General features: G+C 32.5%; 1 protein-coding gene across 3 annotated transcripts in view; it reads right to left on the bottom strand.

The window, feature by feature from the left end:
* Positions 1-23,354, bottom strand: part of LOC124365971 — a 117,188-nt gene that overhangs the window by 14,739 nt on the left and 79,095 nt on the right. For 2 of the 3 annotated variants that reach the window (XM_046822131.1, XM_046822149.1), the window contains exons 5-13: positions 19,720-19,953; positions 18,559-18,766; positions 14,184-14,317; positions 10,728-10,875; positions 10,206-10,350; positions 4,611-4,759; positions 3,551-3,670; positions 2,370-2,440; positions 39-155 (exon numbers count right to left, since the gene is read on the bottom strand). In XM_046822131.1, the coding sequence (XP_046678087.1) occupies positions 39-155; positions 2,370-2,440; positions 3,551-3,670; positions 4,611-4,759; positions 10,206-10,350; positions 10,728-10,875; positions 14,184-14,317; positions 18,559-18,766; positions 19,720-19,953 (1,326 nt within the window). The remainder of the gene's footprint in view (positions 1-38; positions 156-2,369; positions 2,441-3,550; positions 3,671-4,610; positions 4,760-10,205; positions 10,351-10,727; positions 10,876-14,183; positions 14,318-18,558; positions 18,767-19,719; positions 19,954-23,354) is intronic. The other variant, XM_046822140.1, reaches the window with a different exon arrangement.

Raw genomic sequence — 23,354 nt, 5'->3', positions numbered from 1 at the left:
TTTTAAGTTTTGTGCTGTTTAATCTAATGTAAAGTTACCTGGAGTGCCGCCTGTTTTGATCTGAAGGAACAGGTTTCTTAAGGCGAGGACTTTTCTCTTCCGGCAGTGTCAGCATTGGTGGTGTGGCATTCACAACTTTCTCCTCCTGTTGTACCCTGGCAACCAATCGGTTGGTATTCAAAACATAAATAATACACTGTTGCTTTAGCAACATCGGAAAACGATAAATAAGTTACAGTAAGTATCACACCACTGAGAAGCTGTGTGGTTGCCCTCATCTTGGATACACCTCAATCTTGGCGGGTCTTCTTCCTCACTTCTACAATAATTTACGTTTGTAAATCAAATCAATTTTTAGCCGACTTTGAAGTGACTTCCTTCTCTCTATTTAACTGTGGCATAACAATTCTATTTCACAAAACACACATAACAATTGAAAATTTTTAACATTACTCAAAGCAATATTTTTACCTACTTCCAGTGATTCTTTATATATTTTATGGTGAAAATATATTAAAAGTTTTCAGACTTGTCACGATAAATTACTAACGTATTTAAAGCTAACAGTGAAAATAATGCAAGACCTAAGTGCATCAGGTCCTTTTTTTACGTTTTTATTCAATTAATTGTAGCCAACATCATCCTGTGGTGATAATTAATAATAACTATGCAACAAGCAGTTGATGAAATAATTACCATTTAGGACTGCAATCTTAAATATTAATTGGTAAGCAAAATATAAAAAAACAAATTTTGAATTAAATCCTCTGTATTGTTGACCCTGCGGTAAAATATTATCTATTTCTAAGTATAGTACAGAAAAAAATTTTCATAGCTTAGTGACTGCACATATGTTTCTCTTTAATAGCCAGCAATTTATTCAGAAAATAGAAATAGGTAATACTCGTAATTTGACATATCCAATTTGTTATTTCTCTTAAACTTTTAACAATGGCATATTTCAAAATATTAGCCTCTGATTAAATTAATCATTTTATGATCTAAGTTAATGGGTTACAGCTTTCAACACTGAAAATGGTAAAATTCCAATCAAATATAATTTGTGTTTTTGCACAACACGAAAGCCCTTGAAATCTCCTCTGTGTTGGTTGACATCAAAAACTTAGAATTTGATTTTTTAATCATACCTTGGTTCATAAAATTAATTATCTATGGCTCATTTAGGATACAATTTATTTAAAAATTAACAAGTAATTTGTTTAGAAACTGCCTTTGCTCCTTTGTCCAATAAAACTTTATAATATGGATTGGGTGTTTGGCTACGTGGAAATGCAATCATTCTATATCAGTTATCATTAAAGATAACCAAAAAGTTTCTGAATATAAAACATGTTATTAAAATGCAAAGATATATTATACATTAATTAACATCAATTGTATAAAATGCAATAATTTACTAACTATATAAAATTATAAAATGATCAAAAACAGAAATTCAATAAAGTAAATAATACTCTGAGGTAAAAATGTTGTAATATTGACATGTTATAAAATTTCTGGTACATTTTAGTCACTTGAAAAAAAAAAAAATTATGTATTTTATATTTTATTTTTATGGATTTTGGAGTAATGGAAGGATGGTTAGAATACATGGAAAAATGGATGTAGTACGAACAGTTGTAATAAATCTCCCTGATCATGGTTGAATTTAAACGTTAAGAATTGTTTACTTTTTTTTGCCAGACGCATGTAATATTCAAAAAGGGAAAAGAATGTAGTCTAGTTGGGAAGGGAAAAAGGATAAAAAGCACATTAATACCACCAATACTGACGCTTTTTAATGAACCTGAAAAACTCATGTGAAATGTGTGACTTATAGCGTAAACCTGCTGATCTGATGCATCTTACTCCCTCTCATGAAGTTCATAGAGCTGCTTTGCAGATCCTCAGTTACAATTCTCCTAAAGGTAGTAGGATGTAAGTCCTAACTCACCAAAACTCCTGTGAAAGTGATTTTGGACAACGAGGTGAAGGAAGATACTGTGTCTTAAATAATGGATATTTGAGTGAAAGACAGCATTGATGACTAATTATTTAAATGCTTAGCTATCTTAAACAAATTTCATCACTTAAGTGACAGTGATTTAAGGGCGACGCGCCTTTTATAAGAAACATATTGTATTATGATACCTTCTTTATTCAAACTATGGTAACTAAATGCCCTTGATACATCTGAAGTTTCAGACATCTGCCCTTTCTTAGGACGATTTAATTTGATTAACTTTCTCACAATCCTACAAGTTTATGTTCCGAGTCAGGCACTTGAATTCTGGCAGCAGTAGAATAATATAATTTTGTTTACTACTCAATTTTTAGTATATCAAGTTATCTACAGAATACTCACTCACCTTCTAATTTCCTGAATCATCTCAAAGAACTGAGCCTTGCTCTTCCTTCTGCGCCTCTGTTCATGTTCCTTCTAGAACAAAATACGGCATTACGGCAGGGTCAGGACACTATTCAAAACATCTCCATAACATAATATTGACAATATTAGGGGATAGATATATGATTAGTTATTTATGGGCATAGTTTATATTATCTTGATCAAGTTATGTAGTCAATTCAGAATGTAAAAGGCCAACAAAAATAAAGTTTAAAAATCAATTATACTCATAATGTGGGTGAATACACATCTTTTAAAAGTAATAGTAAGTTTTTAATACTTCTGATCGTGATAAATCTACTGTTTTATACCTGGACCACTGTTAAAACACCGTGGTCACAATCCAGACATAAAAGTCTGCGGAATTCAAGTCTTAAATTTAAACACGTATCCTTAAAAGAAATTTATCCTCATGATTATGCTTTATCCAAGGTCTGCCAAAGGTTTCATGCATACAGAATAATAGTGGTTAAACTAAATTGTAGTCTGACAGTAACTATTATCAAACCACATTTTCACAGCATAAGACCTTTTCTATTTATAAAAAGAACAGCCTGCTGACTTCTTAAGGCTGTCTGATAAATTGATAGAAACACAAATATTTTATTTGGAATTATTGCTAAAGAAGCTGTAAAATGTTACTATAGGTAGATTTAACAAAACCTATAACAAACTAATATGTATTGTTCATTGATATTAGTTGGGAATAAATATCAGAGCAGCTCCAAAACGTTCACATCGACAATTTATTAAGTGAAACTTGACTATCAGCATATGGAAGTTACATATAATATTTTTTGGGAAAGCAAGATCTGGGGATCCTCTCTGTTACTTGGACAACTTAAAAATAAAACCTCTAGAACACAATTTTTATATTATAATAGCAGCGTGCATACCCATTAAATTCACGTTTTCTTCATTAGGTAAATATCACTATGAACTTTAAATTTATTTTTCTCTGCCTAAATAGGCTAGTTTAACAATTAAAATATTATAAATAACATATAAAATATATATATAAAAAAGGTGCTGTATTTGTATTATATTTAAAGTACTGCTGATAGTTTTTCAGCATATATTAACTTCTAACAAGTAACGTCGATATCATCAATGTCCATGCAAATGATGTAGACAAACACCAACCCTTTTCACACTCTTCTGGAAGAGACTGGTGATCTGGCCCTGTCTCAAGGTGTGAACCAGCTCTCGAGCAGCGTGATGCGGCGAAACCAACTCCACACAGTTGATGAACCGGTACAGTTTCTGAAATACAGTACAACAGCATACAGTATTTTGCCAAAATACTCAACTTTTTGCATACAAATTTCCCTGTTGAAGATTGATAAAAATTATAGAACATAACAATTTCATTGGTGCGGATAAAATTGATACATTGTATTTTGTTATACATCAACCCACCATACTGATACAATCTGAAAACTTAGTCTTTTGTTGAGTGAAAACTCATTTTTGTATATTATATAAATTAAAAACTATAGTTTTTTAATATATTTGTTTATCTACTACTATGAATAAAATCATAGTGAATATTAAAGTATTGTGTTCTCATTTTAAGTTTTGAATTGTTGAGTGAGTGATTCTGGAACATACAAATGGTTATTCATGTACTCGTATACAGTATTAAACTTTTTTAAGAGAAAATGTTTGATATATTCAAATTCCCTATTCCAATTTATTATTTTTACCGGATTTTATGTTTACATATTTATGCTTGATTGCTGAACTCTTCATTAGTCATATTATATTATGTTGTTATTTATTTTTTATTGTATAAATTTGCATTGTATTAATTACGGTATGTTTATACTGCATATGTTACTTGTACTCTAATAAATGTGATATTGTTGATGATCTTAATTAATAAGAAGACAGACGCCAGCTCTAGAAACGTCATGTTTAAGCTTTTGTGCCACGAAAATACTGGTTTTGATAAATACTGAAATAATGTTATAGTGTTAGGACACATTTGATATTTTTACAGTTAAATAATTATAGTCTATATAAAACTTTCATGTAATACCAAATATAATTGTCAATGCCAACTGCAAGGCGCCAAAGTCACAAATCTTACATTATCCCTTTGTAAATAAAACTTTAACATCTATCATAATACTTATAACACCGTACAAACCTGAATAAGGACAGAAACATGTACAAGCGGCATGTGAAGAGAATATGATACCTGACTGAAGAACATGATGTTTCTGCTCCTCCAAATGGTCCCCTTGGGCTTGTGTCGAAGGATGGGCAATGTGTAGCGGTAGAACAAGTGTTCGATGAGCAGTATAAGGCACCCGACTATCATGCCCATTCCAAGCAGCAGAAACACTCCTGCGCAGTTATATAGATTATATTTGCATTGATCTGTACAGACATTTTACATTTATTTATTTTATTCATATAAATTTTAAATGATTCTTAACCAGGATGAAATCTGAATAAGAATTAGCAGGACAAGCTTTTGGACATTTCTTAATCTCCTCTTGTTAAGAACAGTATGTTAGAACTTGAAATTAAAATTAATCACATGCTTTATGATACTTTTATATAGTTTTACAGGATACGTTTCTTATTCTCTGAAAGTCAACTTTCCTGCTAGTTTATATTCAGTGTCTTAAGTTTAATAATCTGCAATGTTATTGGTAATATTGACTTAGTCTGCAGTGAAAATCAAACTGCCAGATACATGAGCTAGTAAACACAATGAGCACACAAAACTTCAGGATAAAAAAGAATTGGCCATAGAGGAACACAGTTACAAAACCAAACATTCAATAGAATTGGGAATAGAACAATGGTTTCTGCAGATAAACCATTTTTGCTTCTTGTGATATATAAGTGACACCTCGTGAAGCCCCTCGTAGTCTGAGGCCTTTGGCTGAGACCTATAGGTAAACCCGGCACTGCAGCTATTGAAAAAAAAACAAAAACAAAAACACACACAAACAAAAATTGGCTCGTTATTTGGTCTATACGAATGTTAAAACAATACAAAAAAGATAATCACTTTTTGAATCTGGAAGAAGCATAGTTATAAAATAAATACCTACTTGCACTGACAAAAAGTTTACCAGAAAAACACTTTTTTATGGTGCGCACGCGCGCATGCGCGCTCGTGTGTGTGTGTGGTTTAATAACAGCTACTATGTCATTTGTTTAGTTTTACTAGGGATAGTAACTGACTGAGCATCGGCATTTAAGAAGCTACAATTTCCATTTCAGTCTGTCCGTCTGTCCACACAGTATCCTGAGAACGAACTGACCTATACGAGGGGTCATCAATTACTTTCATTAGGTGTCCTTTTTTTAATAACATTACCATCACGGTCCGGCAGGAAAATAGCATCTATGGGGTTAACAATTTAAACAATAAACTGTACTATTTAAATATGTGTAAATACAGTATCAATGAATAAATAAAAAATGAGTTTCGGAACATCACTGTATTAAATAATAAAAAATGTTATAAACAAAGGGAAGTACCATGGAATTTTTACAGTATTTATGATAAAAATGACATTTTTGCCTTGAAATGTCCGTCCGAAGTTTGGACTTAAGTTTGTGCAGGATATTGTAATTAAATCTTGGACATGTTCGTCGTTAACTCTGCTCAGAAATTTATTTTTAATGAAGTTCATCTTAGAAAATGCTGCAGTAAGAAGTTTCAAGGCTATTTTTAAAAATTATGGATATTTATTAGCACAAACAAATTTTATCTAAAACTCTTGACAAGAAACTTCTTCTTTTTGGTGTTTTAAAACTGTATTATCTTGGAAATCGATTGTTTCCATCTGGAAAACAACTTTATTACTTCCGGAATATTTACTGCTTCTTACCTTCATTTATCAGCAGGATCCAAAGAGTAAATGTTGGGTTATTGTGGATGTCGACGACATTCTCAATCGCTAAGAAAATTTAAGTAGGTGTTTGTTGATGTCTGATGAATGTTGAAAAGAAATGTCTTCAAGTCTTCTAAAATGGTGAAGAATCACTGTAAATGCAATCTTTGCATAGACATCTCACATTATTATGCAACAAATCGTCATATTGAGCGTCCACTTCGTCAAGAAATATTTCCAATTCACGAAGGTTCAGTGCTGATTTTGCACGACGAAAGTTTATTATCTTCATACCTTCTTTCACTGATCTCTCCAGATTAGGATTGAGTATGCAGCAAAGCACAGTTTGAATAATAGTACAGTGGTAGGAAAACAAATTTTAATAAAATTTTACATTGGTTCTGAATAGATGAACCAGTTCTTTTTTAGACCCAACTATCGTTGGTGCATCGTCGGTTACAGGTAACAAGTTAAAAAATCTAAATCATAATTAACGAAATAATCCATCACCGCTTGATCTTGTCTTCTCCCCGGGTTCTTCGTATTAACGGCAAAATAACCAATAGCTCCTCAGCAAAAATCTTTTGTTATTTTATCCAAGAAACGTACAAATATAATCAATAGTGCTTTATCAGTAATGCCACTTGATTCATCCACATTCAAGTCATAATAACCTCAATAATAGTCACAATTATTACCCGCCCTTTCACATCGCAATGATTTTCGATGTGTACAATGAATTTACAAAACATGTGTATTTCTTGAATGAGTACTCCCAGATAACGGAATCCGTCGAATAGTTTCATCAATATCTTTTCTGTTATCAAACAAAACATTGTCTGCTTCGAGCTTGCATTCATTAACTATGAATTCAGCATCGGTGAAGAGTTTAATATGGTTAGCAATAGACCAAAGAATACGTAGTGAAGCTTCACCACATTGCTCCTGTTCAGTGATTGAACGACTCATGATTTGAGTCGAAGATATGTAGCGTAACAATAAACTCTCGCAATTTTAGATTTACGTTGGTTACTGCCAAGTGGAAAATTGTCGGTAAATAATTTGTGATTGGTCTTATAATGTCGTTTTATATTAGAGCTTTTAACTAACGCAAACGCAAATATTTGTTGATAAATCAAGCACATAGCTTCAAGCACTCCTACATCACGAAAGCGTGAAATAATACGAATTGAACCATTCAGGTAAAAACTGTCTATTTTCGACTTCCACCTTTCTGTTTTTGGTTCTACTGTAAAAAATAACAGGTACCTTAAGGGGGGTCGGGAGCTCCATTTAAACCCATGTTAAATTCTCAAACTTTAAGGAACATTTACCAAAAAACTATAAATGATAGCACTTAAAACTTTTTTTCTTGATAAAGCACAACAATATACATATTTTAACACAATATTTTTGTAAAAAAATATTTTTTGGATTTTTGGAAATTTTTAAAAAAATTACCAGTAATTTTTATAAATTAGTCGCAATAAAAAATTTTCTGATAGAAATTTTTTAAATCCATGTGTTAAAATGTGTAGAATAATGCCCTCTCCAAGATAAAAAAAATTATTGATCTATCATTTATAGTTTTGGAGATAATGTTCCTTATTTGCCGAAAAAATTCATTTTCGGAAAAAGCCATTTATTTGGAACATCCATTAGCTTAGCAACTAAACTTGCTTTATAAATGCATTCCTGCACCATATGAGGGATTGTCTGCTTCCTCTGCTTCATAGTCGTCTTCTAGCCTCTTTTTTGCCAGTGTAGTCAGTCTTCGACACTTTTTTTCTATTTCATCAACGGCTTTATTCGCTTTTTTGATGCGTAGCATGTCCATGTCTTGAAGCACATACACTCATTTTACCCCAGGTACAATCCCTAATTTAGCAAACACTTCGCATCTGACTATATTGCCTTTGTTGAAGACAGCAATAGCATCATATATCCCTAATTCTAGAGTTGATAGCATGACAAAAGTTCGCTTGGGAATACGAGCCCAAATCATGTTATTGAGCGATTCACTTTGGTTCTGTTCAAGCAGGTTTTGAAGAATTTGCAAATTTACAATGTCATTAGTGCCACAGTTACCTTAGTACTCATTGTAATCTGCAAGACAAGAACTAATTTTCTTGCTAGACAAACTCTCCTCTTGAGGCTCTGGAGGAATTGGGCTTGGTGCACTTGAGTCCTAGGTTCTGGGCTTTGTGTACTAGGCCTAGATTCTAGGCTTCTCACACAGTCACTATCTACAAACACCACTTTAGGATTCCCTACTTGCTTACGTTTTTTAAAGACTTTGTTACAAAATCTAGGCATTGCAATACCTTTGAAATAAAACTTCTAACACACAGAAAACACACCAGGAACTTCAGAAAATAAACTGTGACATTTGAAATGTTATTTTTGGTTATAACAGAAGAAAAAAATAACAAACAATGTAATGAAAGAAAAAAAAGGTGACAAACAACTGTACCAATAGCAAAAAACGTAATAGTAATACAGCTCTATTTTTCATAAAGAGTTATAGTACAATATAAAATACTGTCTCCTCAATGAAACACTCACCAAAAATTTGAAGTACAGCCTTTAGAAAAAAACTTTTTATTCAAGAACTACTTGACCGATTTTCATGAAATTGGTCTTGAATTAACCGCTATGAAAAGCAAAATAGTATTCAATAAAAACACAAAAAAGTAATTTTTGACCCATTTGACCTTTTAAAAATTTCCAAAAATCCAAAAAATATTTTTTTACAAAAATATTGTGTTAAAATATGTATATTGTTGTGCTTTATCAAGAAAAAAAAGTTCTAAGTGCTATCATTTATAGTTTTTTGGTAAATGTTCCTTAAAGTTTGAGAATTTAACATGGGCTTAAATGGAGCTCCCGACCCCCCTTAACTCGCAGCGTAGCCAGGCAAACGTATTTAGCACACGTTGTGTTGGCGTCCGTCACTTAACATAACAAAAAACAAAAGAAAACACTGACTCATTAAAAGCGCAAGCAGGCGGCGGCGTCGCGGCGGTGCGTATTCCACACCCCCCCCCGCAACACATCGCGCCGCGCCGCACCAGATACCCATGCGACGTCTGAGGATCTTACGCTCCGCACCGATCCATTGCAGAATCGACGACAGCAGGACAAACAAAACGCGGGGAAAGTCAAATAACGTCCCAAGCCACATACGTAAAATATTTAAAATTGGAAACACAAGGTCCGCACAAAATAGGTTGGCGGTCCGAGTCCGGACCGTGGTCCGCCATTTGGTAACCCCTGACCTATATACTTGAAGTTCTGCATGAAGCTTTATTTATTGGCAACACCGAGTTAATGACGATGGCTGTAAAGCCACAGGATTTCGCTGAGGTAACAACAAAGCAATGAAAAAAGCGTAGAATAAATATATTTTTGTAAACAGTGTACAATCATGTGACATTTTAACAAAGTAGGTAACACATTTTATGAGGTTATCCCGTTTGATCAATCCGTAAGACTTTCTTTACGTTCTGACGGTGCTTCAACACTCTGTTGTATCGGTTTATGTTTATACATAACCCTCCATGGAATTTGGTTGAGCATTATCACAACCAATAGCTCTGTGTTATATCTCTGTTATGTATTGAGCTATAAACCTTAACGTTTGTATATTTTGCTTAGCTGTCACTAGGTTTCTGGAAACATTCCTCGTCTGTCTGTATGTCTATCTATCTGACTGTGTGTATGTTTTCTGCGAATATCTCAAGTCTATTTGAGATATTCATGAGCTATTGATTTAGCTATAGATATTAAAATTTGCATGCAACTTCATACGCGACATGTGGTCTGGCGTACATAATAATGTACGGTATACATAATGTAGGTACATCATTATTTAGCTCGTTATAAAATAAAATTTGGAATATCCAAAAGAAGTCCTGAACATGTTGTAATGTACTGACCTGTGACGGCGGCGACTCCCAGTGGCCTGGGCTGTGCCATGTCTGTCGCCAGCTTGAAGCAGGGGAGACCCCCGTACCACTTCTCTTGCAAAATGTCCATGTAGCCATTACTAGAGTACTTGGCAATCACTGCAGAGATGCTGTCCTGCAAGAGCTCAGTGATTTTATTTTCTATACTTTCTATTTTTTTGAGTTACAATACAGCTTTTTACACATTATTCCAAAACAAAATATCATGTTTGTAGACGCAAAACTCCAATATTTAATAGCAGAATGACAGTAGTTTCTTATACCAAAGCTTTCTTAGAATTAGCATAGATCAGAGCTGTCTCAAATTAATTTGGTTTGAAGCAGCACATTGTATCCAGTACGTTTATTCAACTATCTAATTCTATATTTTTGGTTTGAAGTAAGATTTAAAAATCGATTTAGTCTTTAGTGTGAAGATCTATAGACGTTTTAATATCTAGTATTATGTTTATATTATATGTATATTTTATACATGCTACATTATTATCTCACTTTTAGAGGGAATCCCTTGGTCATGCCAACAGCATAAGTGTCTTCATTGATCGCATCGCCAATCTTCTGCAGCTTGCAGCCATGGTCCGTGGCTCGGTAGTAATCCAATATAGGAGTATCAGCAATAAGGATATCCAAAGTTCCGTTCCTAAAGACACACGTGTTTTGTAGACAAAGTGCGATACAATACGATAAATATACATCACAACCAAAGGCGAGACGTAGTGAGTGCAGTGGTTACAGAGAAGAGTTTGGTTGCTTGTTAGATAGGTAACCAATTGCCTATAAATGCAGATTCACAAACATTATGTTTTATGATTAATTTCAAGCAAAAATACCTCTTACATGAATTATAATAAAACACCCAGTACTGATAGGACAACTATTTTTAAGTTGCTGTCCCCCAAAACGACATATGAGATATATACTTAAAGAGCTATGTCTCCTTGTTGACCATTTACATGAAGTGGTGTACCCGCATACCGAAATCATGGATACCTATTTGAGGTACTGAATCCTTTTGTTGACAAAATGTACTTTTAGGAATGTTAACCTCCGTTCGGATATCTTGGATACCTACGTAAGATGTGCGTATCTCCAGGCCAACAAACCGAATACATGCTTGAATTGCTGTACGTCATTTGTACATTTTGGAAATCTACTTGAGGCACTATACTACTTATCTTATAACTTGGGTGTGTAGAAGTCTTTTACGCTTTAAGTTTGTATGTATATTCTTTTGTATTTTTTTATATCTATGTGAGGTAATATGACTTTTCCTGTGCCCACAAATCGGTTACCTACGTTGATTTGTTGTATCTCTTTGAAGATTCCCTGATGCTTACTAAAGTGCTTTAAGTGCTTACTTAGTGGGATCTCAGTTCCTATGAAATTCATGAAGTGCTATATCCCCTTCATTATACTTATTTTGTGTATCTATATAACCCTGCTGTTTCCCCTCCCCCCTTTCAACTTGGATACATACTGAGGTGGTGAACCCTTGTGTTGACCCTAGTGCTGTGGCTATGAAAACCTAAATTGGTGTGCCAATTTCAGACAGTTTGTAGGTCTTCAAGATAAAAATCTTAAGATAAACTAAAACCAAACGAACTATATTTTCATATAGATTAACGTGTTTTGGTAAGTAGTAACTACCACTGAGATATGTTTCTTCTAGATATATTTTTCATGTAAATAATGGAAAGTTGTATAAGTATAAAGTGTTTGATAAAACTTGGAACACTCATTACAGGAATAAAAAAAATGTTTAACAAAATTCAAAATAGGAAACTTGTGTAGAAGTTTATTAGAAATATCATCGTATGTAGTCTATATCAATTAAAGTAAAATTGTATTTATGGCAAGAATGAGCTAATGAGCTAAAAACACACACACACACACACACACACACACACACACACACACACACACACACACACACACACACACACACACACACACACACACACACACACACACACACACACACACACACACACACACATTTGTTTTTTATATGTAACAGTGGTTATAAAATTCAAATACAATATTTTGTACACTCAAATGATTACACTATTAGCAAATAATATTATTTATCCCACAAATAATAGCTATAAACGTACAAAAAGCATTTTTGCCACGAATTGCAAAAATTGTTGTAACAAGTAACTGAATTAAGATCAAATTTGTTTTTATAATTTATTTTTATAGTACTTTTTAATACTGATTTCGTATCTACAACACCATAGCTAAAATAAAATTCAACAAAAATGGAATAGATATTTAAAAATATAACAGAGTGATAACAAAATATGTAAATAACCGTACACAAAATAAAATTTGCTTGAAAACTTTATAATTAATTGTAAACATAAAAATAAATTATAATTTTTAAGATTTTTTAGATCTAATATTATGTTAGATCATAATGTTGTGAAGAACTACATATTATACTTACTGGTATTGAATGAAAAATAAACGTATACAAAGAGTTTATGCAAAGTGTTACACAATAATTTAGTTTTGACCGAAATATAAAAAAAATCTTTTGACGTGACAACGTCTTAAATTAGGTTGCGGCTCGGAGTCACTCATGAAAAAGTGTAACGCCCGGTAACGTTACGATGCCCGTCCAGTGGGTCCGCCGCACGGGATCCGCACGGGATAAAGCAGATAACTGTGGGTCCGCCGCACGGGATAAAGCAGATAACTATGTTTATTCGTGAAAATGTGGAGTGCTTAGATTCGTCATTTACAACAACTACAACAATAAAGGTAAATAATTGTACACTGATATTTCATTATCGTAAACTATGATTGAATTGATTAATTGTTAGATTGACACAAAAGTTGAGAAACTGAGTTTATAGGTTATGTCATACTATTGACAAATGTTGATAGTGTTAAGTAAATTATTAGTTTAAATCACTCTGCAATCAATCGTAATTCAGTCGATTGAGAAGAAACAGCGCGTATTGCTAGTCAAACATTTAAAATAACAAATTATAACCTCTAACCTGTCATAACAGTGCGACCAAACAAACGAACTAAACCGACCAATCACCACGCGCGGAGTTAGAATTTAACTGTGTTTAGCAAGAATTTCAAATTCCAATTTTAGTAAATGTTTTATTCAACTTTACCATTTACAATAACAAATTTTAATTAATTTCAAATTATGTACAATGTTTTAGTAAACAAAATATATTTCTATAGTTAAAATTTGTGCAATTCTTATTTTCATTCAATTCCTTGTTCCTATTGTGCAATTTAATAATATTCATATCAATAAATATTCTACCGAGAAAAAGACGTTGTCACGTAAAATCTTCGCCCGTAAAACCGACTTTACAGGCAACCATAATGTTTTTTTTAGATCTAATATTATGTTAGATCATAATGTTGTGATTACATATTATACTTACTGGTATTGAGTGAAAAATAAACACATACAAAGAGTTTATGCAAAGTGTTTAGATCAATATTAGTTTTGACAAAAAATAAAAAACCTTTTTTATAAGTATTTTATCACTATACATTTTTAAGTAGATCAATATTAAGTTAGGCTATAATCTTAAGAATCATTACATAAGTAATTTAAGTATACATAAGTAATATCTAATATTTAATATAATGACGTATATTCTGGATTCCGCTGTCTTAATTGACGCACGGATTTAAAAAAAGTTTAAAACATTATATCGATGGTCATTAAATCACATCTAAAGATACAAATTATAACGAAATATATAGAATAGAATCTCCTGATTTGATTGGTATCAGTATCATCGTAATATCGTGTTAAATAAGAATGCAATTAAAAAATTATTCTGAAGGCAGATCAGCTGCATTTCCCGCAGTACAACAGTAAAAATCTGAACACCTCAGCTACCTTCGTCACAGCTGAAGGGTTAAAACTCGTATATAAAATGAGGTGCTCGTATTTTGGATACATACTTGAGGTGCTGCACTCCTGTGCCGACATCCTGGACAGAGTAACGCTGCATGTGCTCCCATAGCACTTGGTTGGCTCTGTGTATGTAGTAATCGGCTGCAGAGGCTCGGGGTGTACCCACTCTCTGGGACAGCAGCTGAGGGCAGAGGACATAAACATATTTGAACGTTAGGAGGAGATTTGTGTCACATTTTAGTACGTTATGTTATACGAGTTGTAGCACCTTAGACTATTCTACATTTAAACTTGGGACAAGCTTTTAGAAAACTTACAAAATTGAGAAGTCCATCTTTTATTTATAATCAGGGACAAATTAAGAGTGCCTTTAATTATGGGGGGGGGGAGGTCTGGAGTGCGTGAATTTCAGGAACAATTCTGGAATCTAAACACCAGTACAAGGGATTTAAAAAAAGTTAATTATCATTTCAGAAAATATATAAGTTAATTCTAATTGTGTATATTAATAAATGAAAGTCTTTCTTCATTAAAGTATTAATTTGTTCCCAAAATATCTTGCAAACACTACATGAGATCAATTAAACTAAAAATAAAGGTTTTGAACAATGTGATAACAGCAGTACATGGCTCAATGGCAACATAACATGAAGTAACAATTCCAGTAGCTGTTTCTATCAGCGCAAAAGTTTTAAGTGAAGGAAAAAGTTACATAAATCATCAGAAACAGTAATATTTTACCGTTGAAATAGATATTGTGGATAAAGGTGCACAAATAATGAATTCCGTATTATTAACGAATTTGATTGCCGGACTTTGCATGTCAAGGTACTACTGTACTAGTTTAAATTAGAAAATAATAAAACTTAATAACAAGTTTTAGTTTAGCCTTTCCAACGGTAACATCGGCTCTTCTGATGTCAAGTATTTAGGCTCAATATTTTCAAAGTATGCTAGAAACTTGTTTATATAAGAAAGGTACGGTAAATAATGGTTCTAACGATTCTGTCAGTCAATTATATAATAAAAATCAACAAGTATTTGCCAAACTAATGGTAATAACAATATAGTGTTATTAGTATTCAATAGTGAAATGTCATGAGAAAGCTTTATTACGTAGGAGCTTTAGAAGAATGGTTATATTAAAAAAATATAACTTGTATCCTCCAATTTATGATTAGGCTATATAGGATAGATTATCAAATGAACTTCTAAAATCAGAATATATTCCATTAACGAGAAGAAATGTATGGGTATTGCTTATAATAGCAAAGTATTTGAAAAATCAAAATTCACGAAACAAAATCCTAGATAATATATACAATTTTGTATATATATATATATATATATATATATAGAATGTATAGAAAATGAATGTATAGAATCATAGAAAATGTATTAGATACGAATACATACAGTGCGGCCTAAAATATAAACTAGCGATAGTTTTTTTACCGCTAAACAGCTAACGTCGGCACATAGAACCAGTGGACATTGCAAAGACCAGGTATAACATTTTCATGCCAAATATTGTTTAAAAACCTCGATATATCCATACTTTGTTTATCCATGTACAGTTTTTGTGGGAATTTGATCAAAATACTTTATAAATTTTAATTATTTTGTAATTACTGACAAATCGAAATTTCGCTTTTTCTACAATTAGGCCTTTCATCCAACATCGAACGTTTGCCACAAAAGGTTTAAGAAACTGCAGATATACATCTGGGTAATTAGTATTTAGGCGTATGGTATGAAAAAATAAATACAATTTTTTCCGTATATCACAAGAGCGCAAAGAATCTTTAAAAGATTCTATTTATAAATAAAAAAGCGTGAGCCGAAAGTTTTTCTTTTAATTTTCCAGAATGTTCGCAAAAATTCTTACTTTGCTTACTTGTTTGGTGAACCAAATAAGCAATATTGAGTCCAATTTTTAATATATTTTTTTATCATGAGAGTGGCAAATACCGTTGTATATTTAAAACTTCATAAATATTAATTAGTGTATGCAGTTAATTTGATATTAACCGGTATTAAAACACTCAAGTATTCAAATAATAGGCAATGATGAGTGGTGTGTATAAAAGCTCATCCAAGTACGTTATGTTTGTAATTATGTTTATTGAGGCAAATCAATACAATTAATTTTATAATATTATAATCAGACTACAGAGTTAAATAATGCAATGAAACCACTATTTGAATATTCAATTTGTTATGTTATTGTTATTTGTTGTTTGAAAGCATTCCGAGTACAATTTCAATAGGAACCTATAATTAACTAACTACCATATATTTTTTAACTGATCTTAAGTGGTTGATTTGGTTAGTCGGCAGTTGAAACGTCAAGTAAACTAAGCTGGGCGTAAAATAGTAATTATAATACATATAATTGTATACAGAATAATTGTGTAATTAATTTGTAAAGTCTATATGATTAATGAATATACCGTGGGTTCAAAATTTTATGGAATCTGAAGGGAAGTTGGAAACCATAAAAGTTACAGCAAAGATTAAATGGAAAAAGCTGTGAGAAAAAAACCAGACCAACAAATCAAAGCGGTTAAGTTAATTATTGGTTGCGTCGTTCACCCGCTGCGCTGAAATAACTGTTTTTGGTCAACATCTTCACTGTCACAGTTTTATTATTAGTAGGCCTACCTATATTGTAACGTTTTTTACATGAAATCTGAAAGAAATTTCTTCTAGTTTTTAAATATTATAATGAAAAATTCTTTAAGACCAGCAAGCAAAGGGTGTAGGGTTTGAGTCAATTTTTGAAATGCAGAGACCCATTGTTTTAATTAATTAGAAGAAAGTAGATTTTTTACTTATTTCAAAAATACCATATATGTTTCATTATGGTTTTCATCAAATAAATAATAAAAACCCGTTTTTATATGGTCGTTTGAAAACCAGTGTGCTGCACACCACAGGTACTGGTTTTTTCACGCATCTGCAATATAGTGAAACGCTGCATATCACTCAGTTAAAGTGTTTTGACCTGTATCTGTGACATAAGGAGGCTCCAGTAACGACTAGCACATTACACAGTAACCCCGAAAATATGAGTGTAATTAATAGAGGCAATACATTCTTGGTTCTTAAGTATTTAACATTGTAGGCCTATTTACCTTCAGGATATACTTTACAGAACAATAGAGTTACGCCATCATGACAACAGAACTAGGCTTTTATTTCGGTAACTAACAACAACTTGCAGCCATAAAGTAAATAATTACAAGGAAGGTTATGTTTCAGGTTACAACTTCGCTAGATTGTAGTCATATATTAGCCACGATGTGATGTGACACAGGGGTAGGTCTCAACATAAAGTTAAACTCAACTACTATAACGGTGAAGGTAACTTTGGACTAACCGGTCTCTGTGGTTACTGGCTCTATTGAACCAGTACAGGAGGAGATTTGAAAAATGCATATCTAAGTATGAGGGTGTTTTGTGGACTTACGTACAATGTTTTCAATACTTGAAATTCATCAATAATTAAGATTATTTTTATGGCAAAATCTCCTCCAACCGGTTTTGACTAATTGTTCTAACCGATGTAAATAAGTATATGGGAGGGATTATGAAATATTAGTATATTCTACATTATGAGTTTAGTTTTTTTATACTCATTATAACAAACTATACTACTATTCTCATTTCGTAGGCTCACGTTGGTGGTGTCGTAACTAATCCCCTAAGTTTACCAGTTCGCACCACGTCGAAACATTGCTGTCAACAGATGTTAACCTGAAACTGCTAATAATAAATCTCCGCCTGTACAAATGAGTTGAACGGGCGGAGCAGTATTGTGATTGGCTAAGGTTTAACCAATCAACAAGAGCGATCAGTATAGCTTGTTTATTAGTTGGCATCTCACGAAGCAATAGTGATCGCTGCTGGTCATATTGGTCTTTAAGGTGGTTCAGTTAGATTGGTTAAGCTTCACTCTATCACAATGCAGCTTCAAATGCAGCCCTTCAACCTACCTGTGTATGCGGATCCATATTTTATTAAACATAATATTATGTTGACTAAGAATGGTCTCCTCAGTATGGTTAAAAAATTCAAGAAATTAATTATCTTAACAATGTTTCAATGTGTTGTGAACAAGAAAACTTGAATATATAAACAGTATTTATTATAAATATTATTTTAAAAACATTTGATTACTATCTAGAAGGATATTGATTATACATGATATCGATTAGCTTTCATTGTATATTAGTATTGTGCCTTATATGGTATTTCGTATTTAGTTTATTCGATTATACTTATGATATATTAAATATTATTATGGAAAACTAAAAGAACCATACTTGTGTTTAAACAAAGTCGTAAAAACGAATGAAATGTAGTTGAGACTGATTATGAAACACAAACAATATACTAAGTTAACATATTTCTACTCACACTCCTGTCGTGATAGTCGCCGACAGCGTTGTGGAAGAAGAGGCCGGCGATGAGGGCAGCGATGTTGGCTGTGTAACTAGCCACGAAGATGACGGAGAATCCTCCCCAGACATTGATCAGGAACTTGTTGGGCCAGGACTTAGGAGCTTTGAACGCCACCAGGTGCCCACATAACAGTCCCCAGCACACCCACAGAGCCGATGACATACTGCAACATATCCGCCTTATTTCATGCTTACATTTCATCATGTTATGAAACCAGACAAGACTTCAAATTACGCACCTTTATTACTCTTTATATGTATTGTTCATCTTCCAAGTACAAAACCCTGTTTTTCAAGACACATTTTGTGGCTTGGTAAGCTTTCTAGGCGTTTTCAACTATAAGATTCTTAGGTACTAGTTTTGAGGTGTTGTCAAACAGTTTGTCAGTCAAAAAGCAACTCTCGTATGTTCTTCAAGACCAGTTTTTCTTTAAAAACCTTGTCACTTTCAGACAGCCAAACTTCTATGAGTGTCAAGTTCGTGGAGACCTACCTTTTAATGTTTTTCGTACTTTCTGAAAATTCTTAATACCAGGTAATTGATTGATACTTGTGGTCAATGGCAATAAAGATTTTGATTTGAAACTACCCGAGCCCCAAGTTCCCACAGACCTATGTCGTAATATTTCTAGAATTTGTGGTAGTTCTAAATATCAGATTTTGGTAGACCAGTTTTGTGATTTTGTCAAACTTTCTGAAACCTACAATTTCATACCATTGTCTAAAGACTTTCCAATATTTTCTACTATTTCTAATATTTTTCTAATACCTCTTTTGATATGCGAAGTTGAGATAAGGTCCTTCATTTTTCCAACTATTCTTGGAGTTCTGTATATTACTCCGAGAACTTTATCACCGAATATATCAGTTCTACGTTCTATGTATAGCTTGAGAAACAGTTTTGTAGCTATTAAAAATTTGGTGGGATATACCAAATCATTCAAATAGTTTACAATGTCAAGTTGGAAGTTGAAGGTAGTAAAAAAAGATACAAACCATAAAGTTATAAATACCATATTGAGTGTGTGCAACATTCGACCATACATTCAAAAATGTTGCTGGATGTCGAACAATAAAATAGATCACTTGTTCACAAGATTGGAAGCTGAAATTTTACCTGAAATTTTTGCTGCGTTGCCGCCCCCAGGGGTTCAGGCCAAAGGGGCTAAGCCATTCGTAGATGGCGACTGCCACCGCCGTCACGTTAAGGGAGGTGAAGATAGCTATCCACAGCTCTGGAGAGAATGGCAGCAGGAAAGCCAACAAGGGAATGTCTGTGCGCTGTTTTGGAGCTGCCAAGAATGATACTCCACTGAAGAAGTATGGCACTGAGAAATCTATTACCTGGGACCTGAAAAAAATGAAAGAGTTTTTCTATCGAGACAATATGTTTATATAAATATTTATTAACTATTTTATTTGAACACTATTTTATTAATTAGGTTAACCATATTACACCTTTTATACTTTGTTAAATAGTTGAGCTTTGTATCGATAAAGGCCAAGTTTAATTGATATAGCGCACAGATAACTTATAATTTGTCTGTGATGTAGCGTCTACTTAGTGGCATAAGTGACAAACGGCAGTTGCAGCCTGTTTAAACTGTCTCAAATTATTAGTCTCTAACTTTAACTTGACGAGCTCTAGTTCTAAGCCGACACATATATCATGAGAAGTTAATTTAAAATTAATAGTTTAGGTATTAAAGTGTATTTTTGAGAGTATTATTAATTTTGTTGAAGATTCACTTTCTAGTCTACTTTTTCCTAGAATACACTGCATTAGGCTATTAAATAAACGATGCTTAACTTTATTTACCATTTTGTAAAATGTTTGTGGCTATAAAGTCAATTTTAAGGAAATTAATAACTATATCTTATCTTGATGCATAATGTTCAATAATAAATAGGTACTAAGATTAATAATAATACAAATCTAATTGTAATAACTAATTTTCTTAATTTAAAATGAAAAGTTAATCTTTGCTACACAATTCATAACCAGTTTAATCAACAAAAAATGCATAATCGTATACAGGGAGAAACATAAAACAATATAACATGATGAATGAAATATATAGGTCCGTAAGGCATCAGCTAGTGCAGAGTTTCCACTCCTTCAAATTAATTCACAAACTTATTGAAAGAAATAATCAGGCATAAGAATAAGCATGAAAATAAGATCCTATGAAATTTAACAAATTATGTGTTAAAACTACAGAAACACTACGTTTCAAGAACGGTATTTTCCCTTTTCTTCAAGTGGGAAAATACCAACATAATGATAAATATTGTAAACGATGAAACAATTATACACTTTAAATAAAAATCACTCACAAAACCAAGTACATTAATTTAATTTTTGGAACACAGAAATATTTTGTTCAAACTATGAAATAACAGTATACTTATATGACGCCCGTTTTCTCTTTGTAACAACACTATAATGTTTGTACGGAATGTCTACAAAGGAATATATTCAAACCCTGAATACGATTTAGAATTGCCACTTAATGTCTAGTATGTGTTTATAATATAAAAGTTAGTTTTAGTTTTGCCAGTTTAGATTTTTTTAAATCTACCTGTATATCCAATATTTTTATTTTATGTTTAAATTTGAATTAACGTTAGAAGCAAAGTTTTTCCAAATACACTATGACACAAAGCCTTTGGTTTCATAAAACAATTTTCTTTTTTTAATGAAGCTATTTTTACTCAGGTAATCAATATACGACTATTGAAAACATAGATGTTTCCGAATCTGAGCCTTGTGGCATACCATCTGTTCATTCCTCAGCATCTCTACCACATTGTTGTAATTTTACATATTGCCTACGTTTCAACAAATAGTCTAAACTGTTAGTAAGCATTCCCTTTGATAAGGTCATACTCGTATAATAGGATTGCATAAATTTGCCTTCATTCTGTGTTACAAAATTGAAACAAGAGATTTACTGGTATCTGATATCTTATTCAAACGGTAAAGCCCTAAAACATAAGGTTTAGCGTAATTTAAGAAAACTAACAAAACATTTCATAAGATAAGAAACAAAGTTACAGTACACGCGCTGAAGGTTCGGCTCAGAGTCAACCGAGCGGACTATGGCGGGGGACGGGTGGATTGCCCGATATAACAACTGTTCTGCAGACATCCGCCAATGTTTGGCCCGAATAAACGGGCACAGCGTTCTTCGCCTTCCTCCGTACCATCCAGATCTAAATCCGATTGAGAATATTTGGGGAATAATAAAAAATTATGTAGGTCAAAAAAATGTAAATAACATTAAAAATACCATAGCGTTATGCAAAGAGAAGATAGACTCAATAACAAAAGAAGACTGGGGAAAGGTGTGTAAGAAAGTTGTAAAATTTGAAGATGAATATTATGAAAAGGAACATTTAATTGATGACACAACAGAGAGATTTATTATTAGTTTGAATGACTCATCTGACGGCAGCAACAGAGAACAGGATGCCAGCGAAGAATCGGAAACGGGTGGTGAGGATGGAAATAACTCGCCATTGGCAACTCTATTATAGGTAAGAACGGCTTTGTAAGCAAAGTAAAATCTAGGGAAAATACTCTTCAACACGCCGATTTTAAAATAACGGATTCTACATTTATGCGTTGAGAATTTAAATTCTTAATTTGTATTGTTAGACGTTTAGTAATTTTACGATTTTTAATCACTAATAGATTTATGACATTTTATTTCTTATCTGTCAGAAAGTCAATTAATATACAATGTATTGCTAAGGTAGTATTCGAATTTTGAATTGAATGCTACAATGTAATACGGTTTAATCCATATATAACCAGTGCCTCTATGTATAATGTATTCGTAGAAATGCTAAAAAAATAATTTATTGTCATGCCACATAATAGTTAAGTTTTTCATAAACAGGATTCTTTATACAATAGTTTTTCGTATTCATTCATCTGTCATAAAATTAGTTTATAAACAATACACTCCAAAACACTTTCTATTCGAATATAATACAATGAAATTCGACATAATTTCATTAAAGTTTAAAACTTTTAGTTTATCACAGATCACCACTATGGCCTAAAGTGTTTTTTTTTTCAGAAATAAACTATTGCAAAGTGATTCAATGTTAAACTTTCAAATGGTATTGCCGTGTTGATTTACGTGAATGGGCCATAAACTGTAGGGCAGCGGTGTCGGTGATAGATTCAACTACAGACTAAGTTACGGCTAACCTAAACTATGTATCTGAAAAAAGTTAAATCTAAAATTAACTTCAGTTCATTCAGAAAAACTTTCTCGCTGGTGAAAGTTTCCTAACCAAATAATAAAAGAAAAATCCTCACATACAAACTTTTTGTATCACAATTTTGGCACAGTTAATTTTAAAATATATTTTATTGAAGAAAAGTAATAAGACATTGAAACTTAATACATCCATTAGCATTGGCATAAACAGGAAAATAGATCTGCGAAGTTTCAGAATTGTATTTGTACAGGAAGTTGGTCTAACCATAAGTTGATTGTCGAGCGAGAATTAAACATTGCCGTCCGTGACGGATCATTGGAGAGTCAATGTTTTTATTTTAATAGTAGGGCAAAGACAGGGCCGAACCTTCAGCGCGCGTACTGTAACTACATCAAATTTTACAGAAAAAAACAAACGGTTTTGGTTTTTTAACAGTATAATTTACATTTATTGATTTTCTACAAATAATAAAAAGTAGAAATAAATATTTTCGCTAAAGATTTGATTTGAGTTTTC

This window comes from Homalodisca vitripennis, chromosome 1, assembly GCF_021130785.1.
Source record: "Homalodisca vitripennis isolate AUS2020 chromosome 1, UT_GWSS_2.1, whole genome shotgun sequence".
NCBI lineage: Eukaryota > Metazoa > Arthropoda > Insecta > Hemiptera > Cicadellidae > Homalodisca > Homalodisca vitripennis.
The sequence above is the reverse complement of the archived record's forward strand: the minus strand, read 5'-3'. Positions and strand labels throughout refer to the sequence as shown.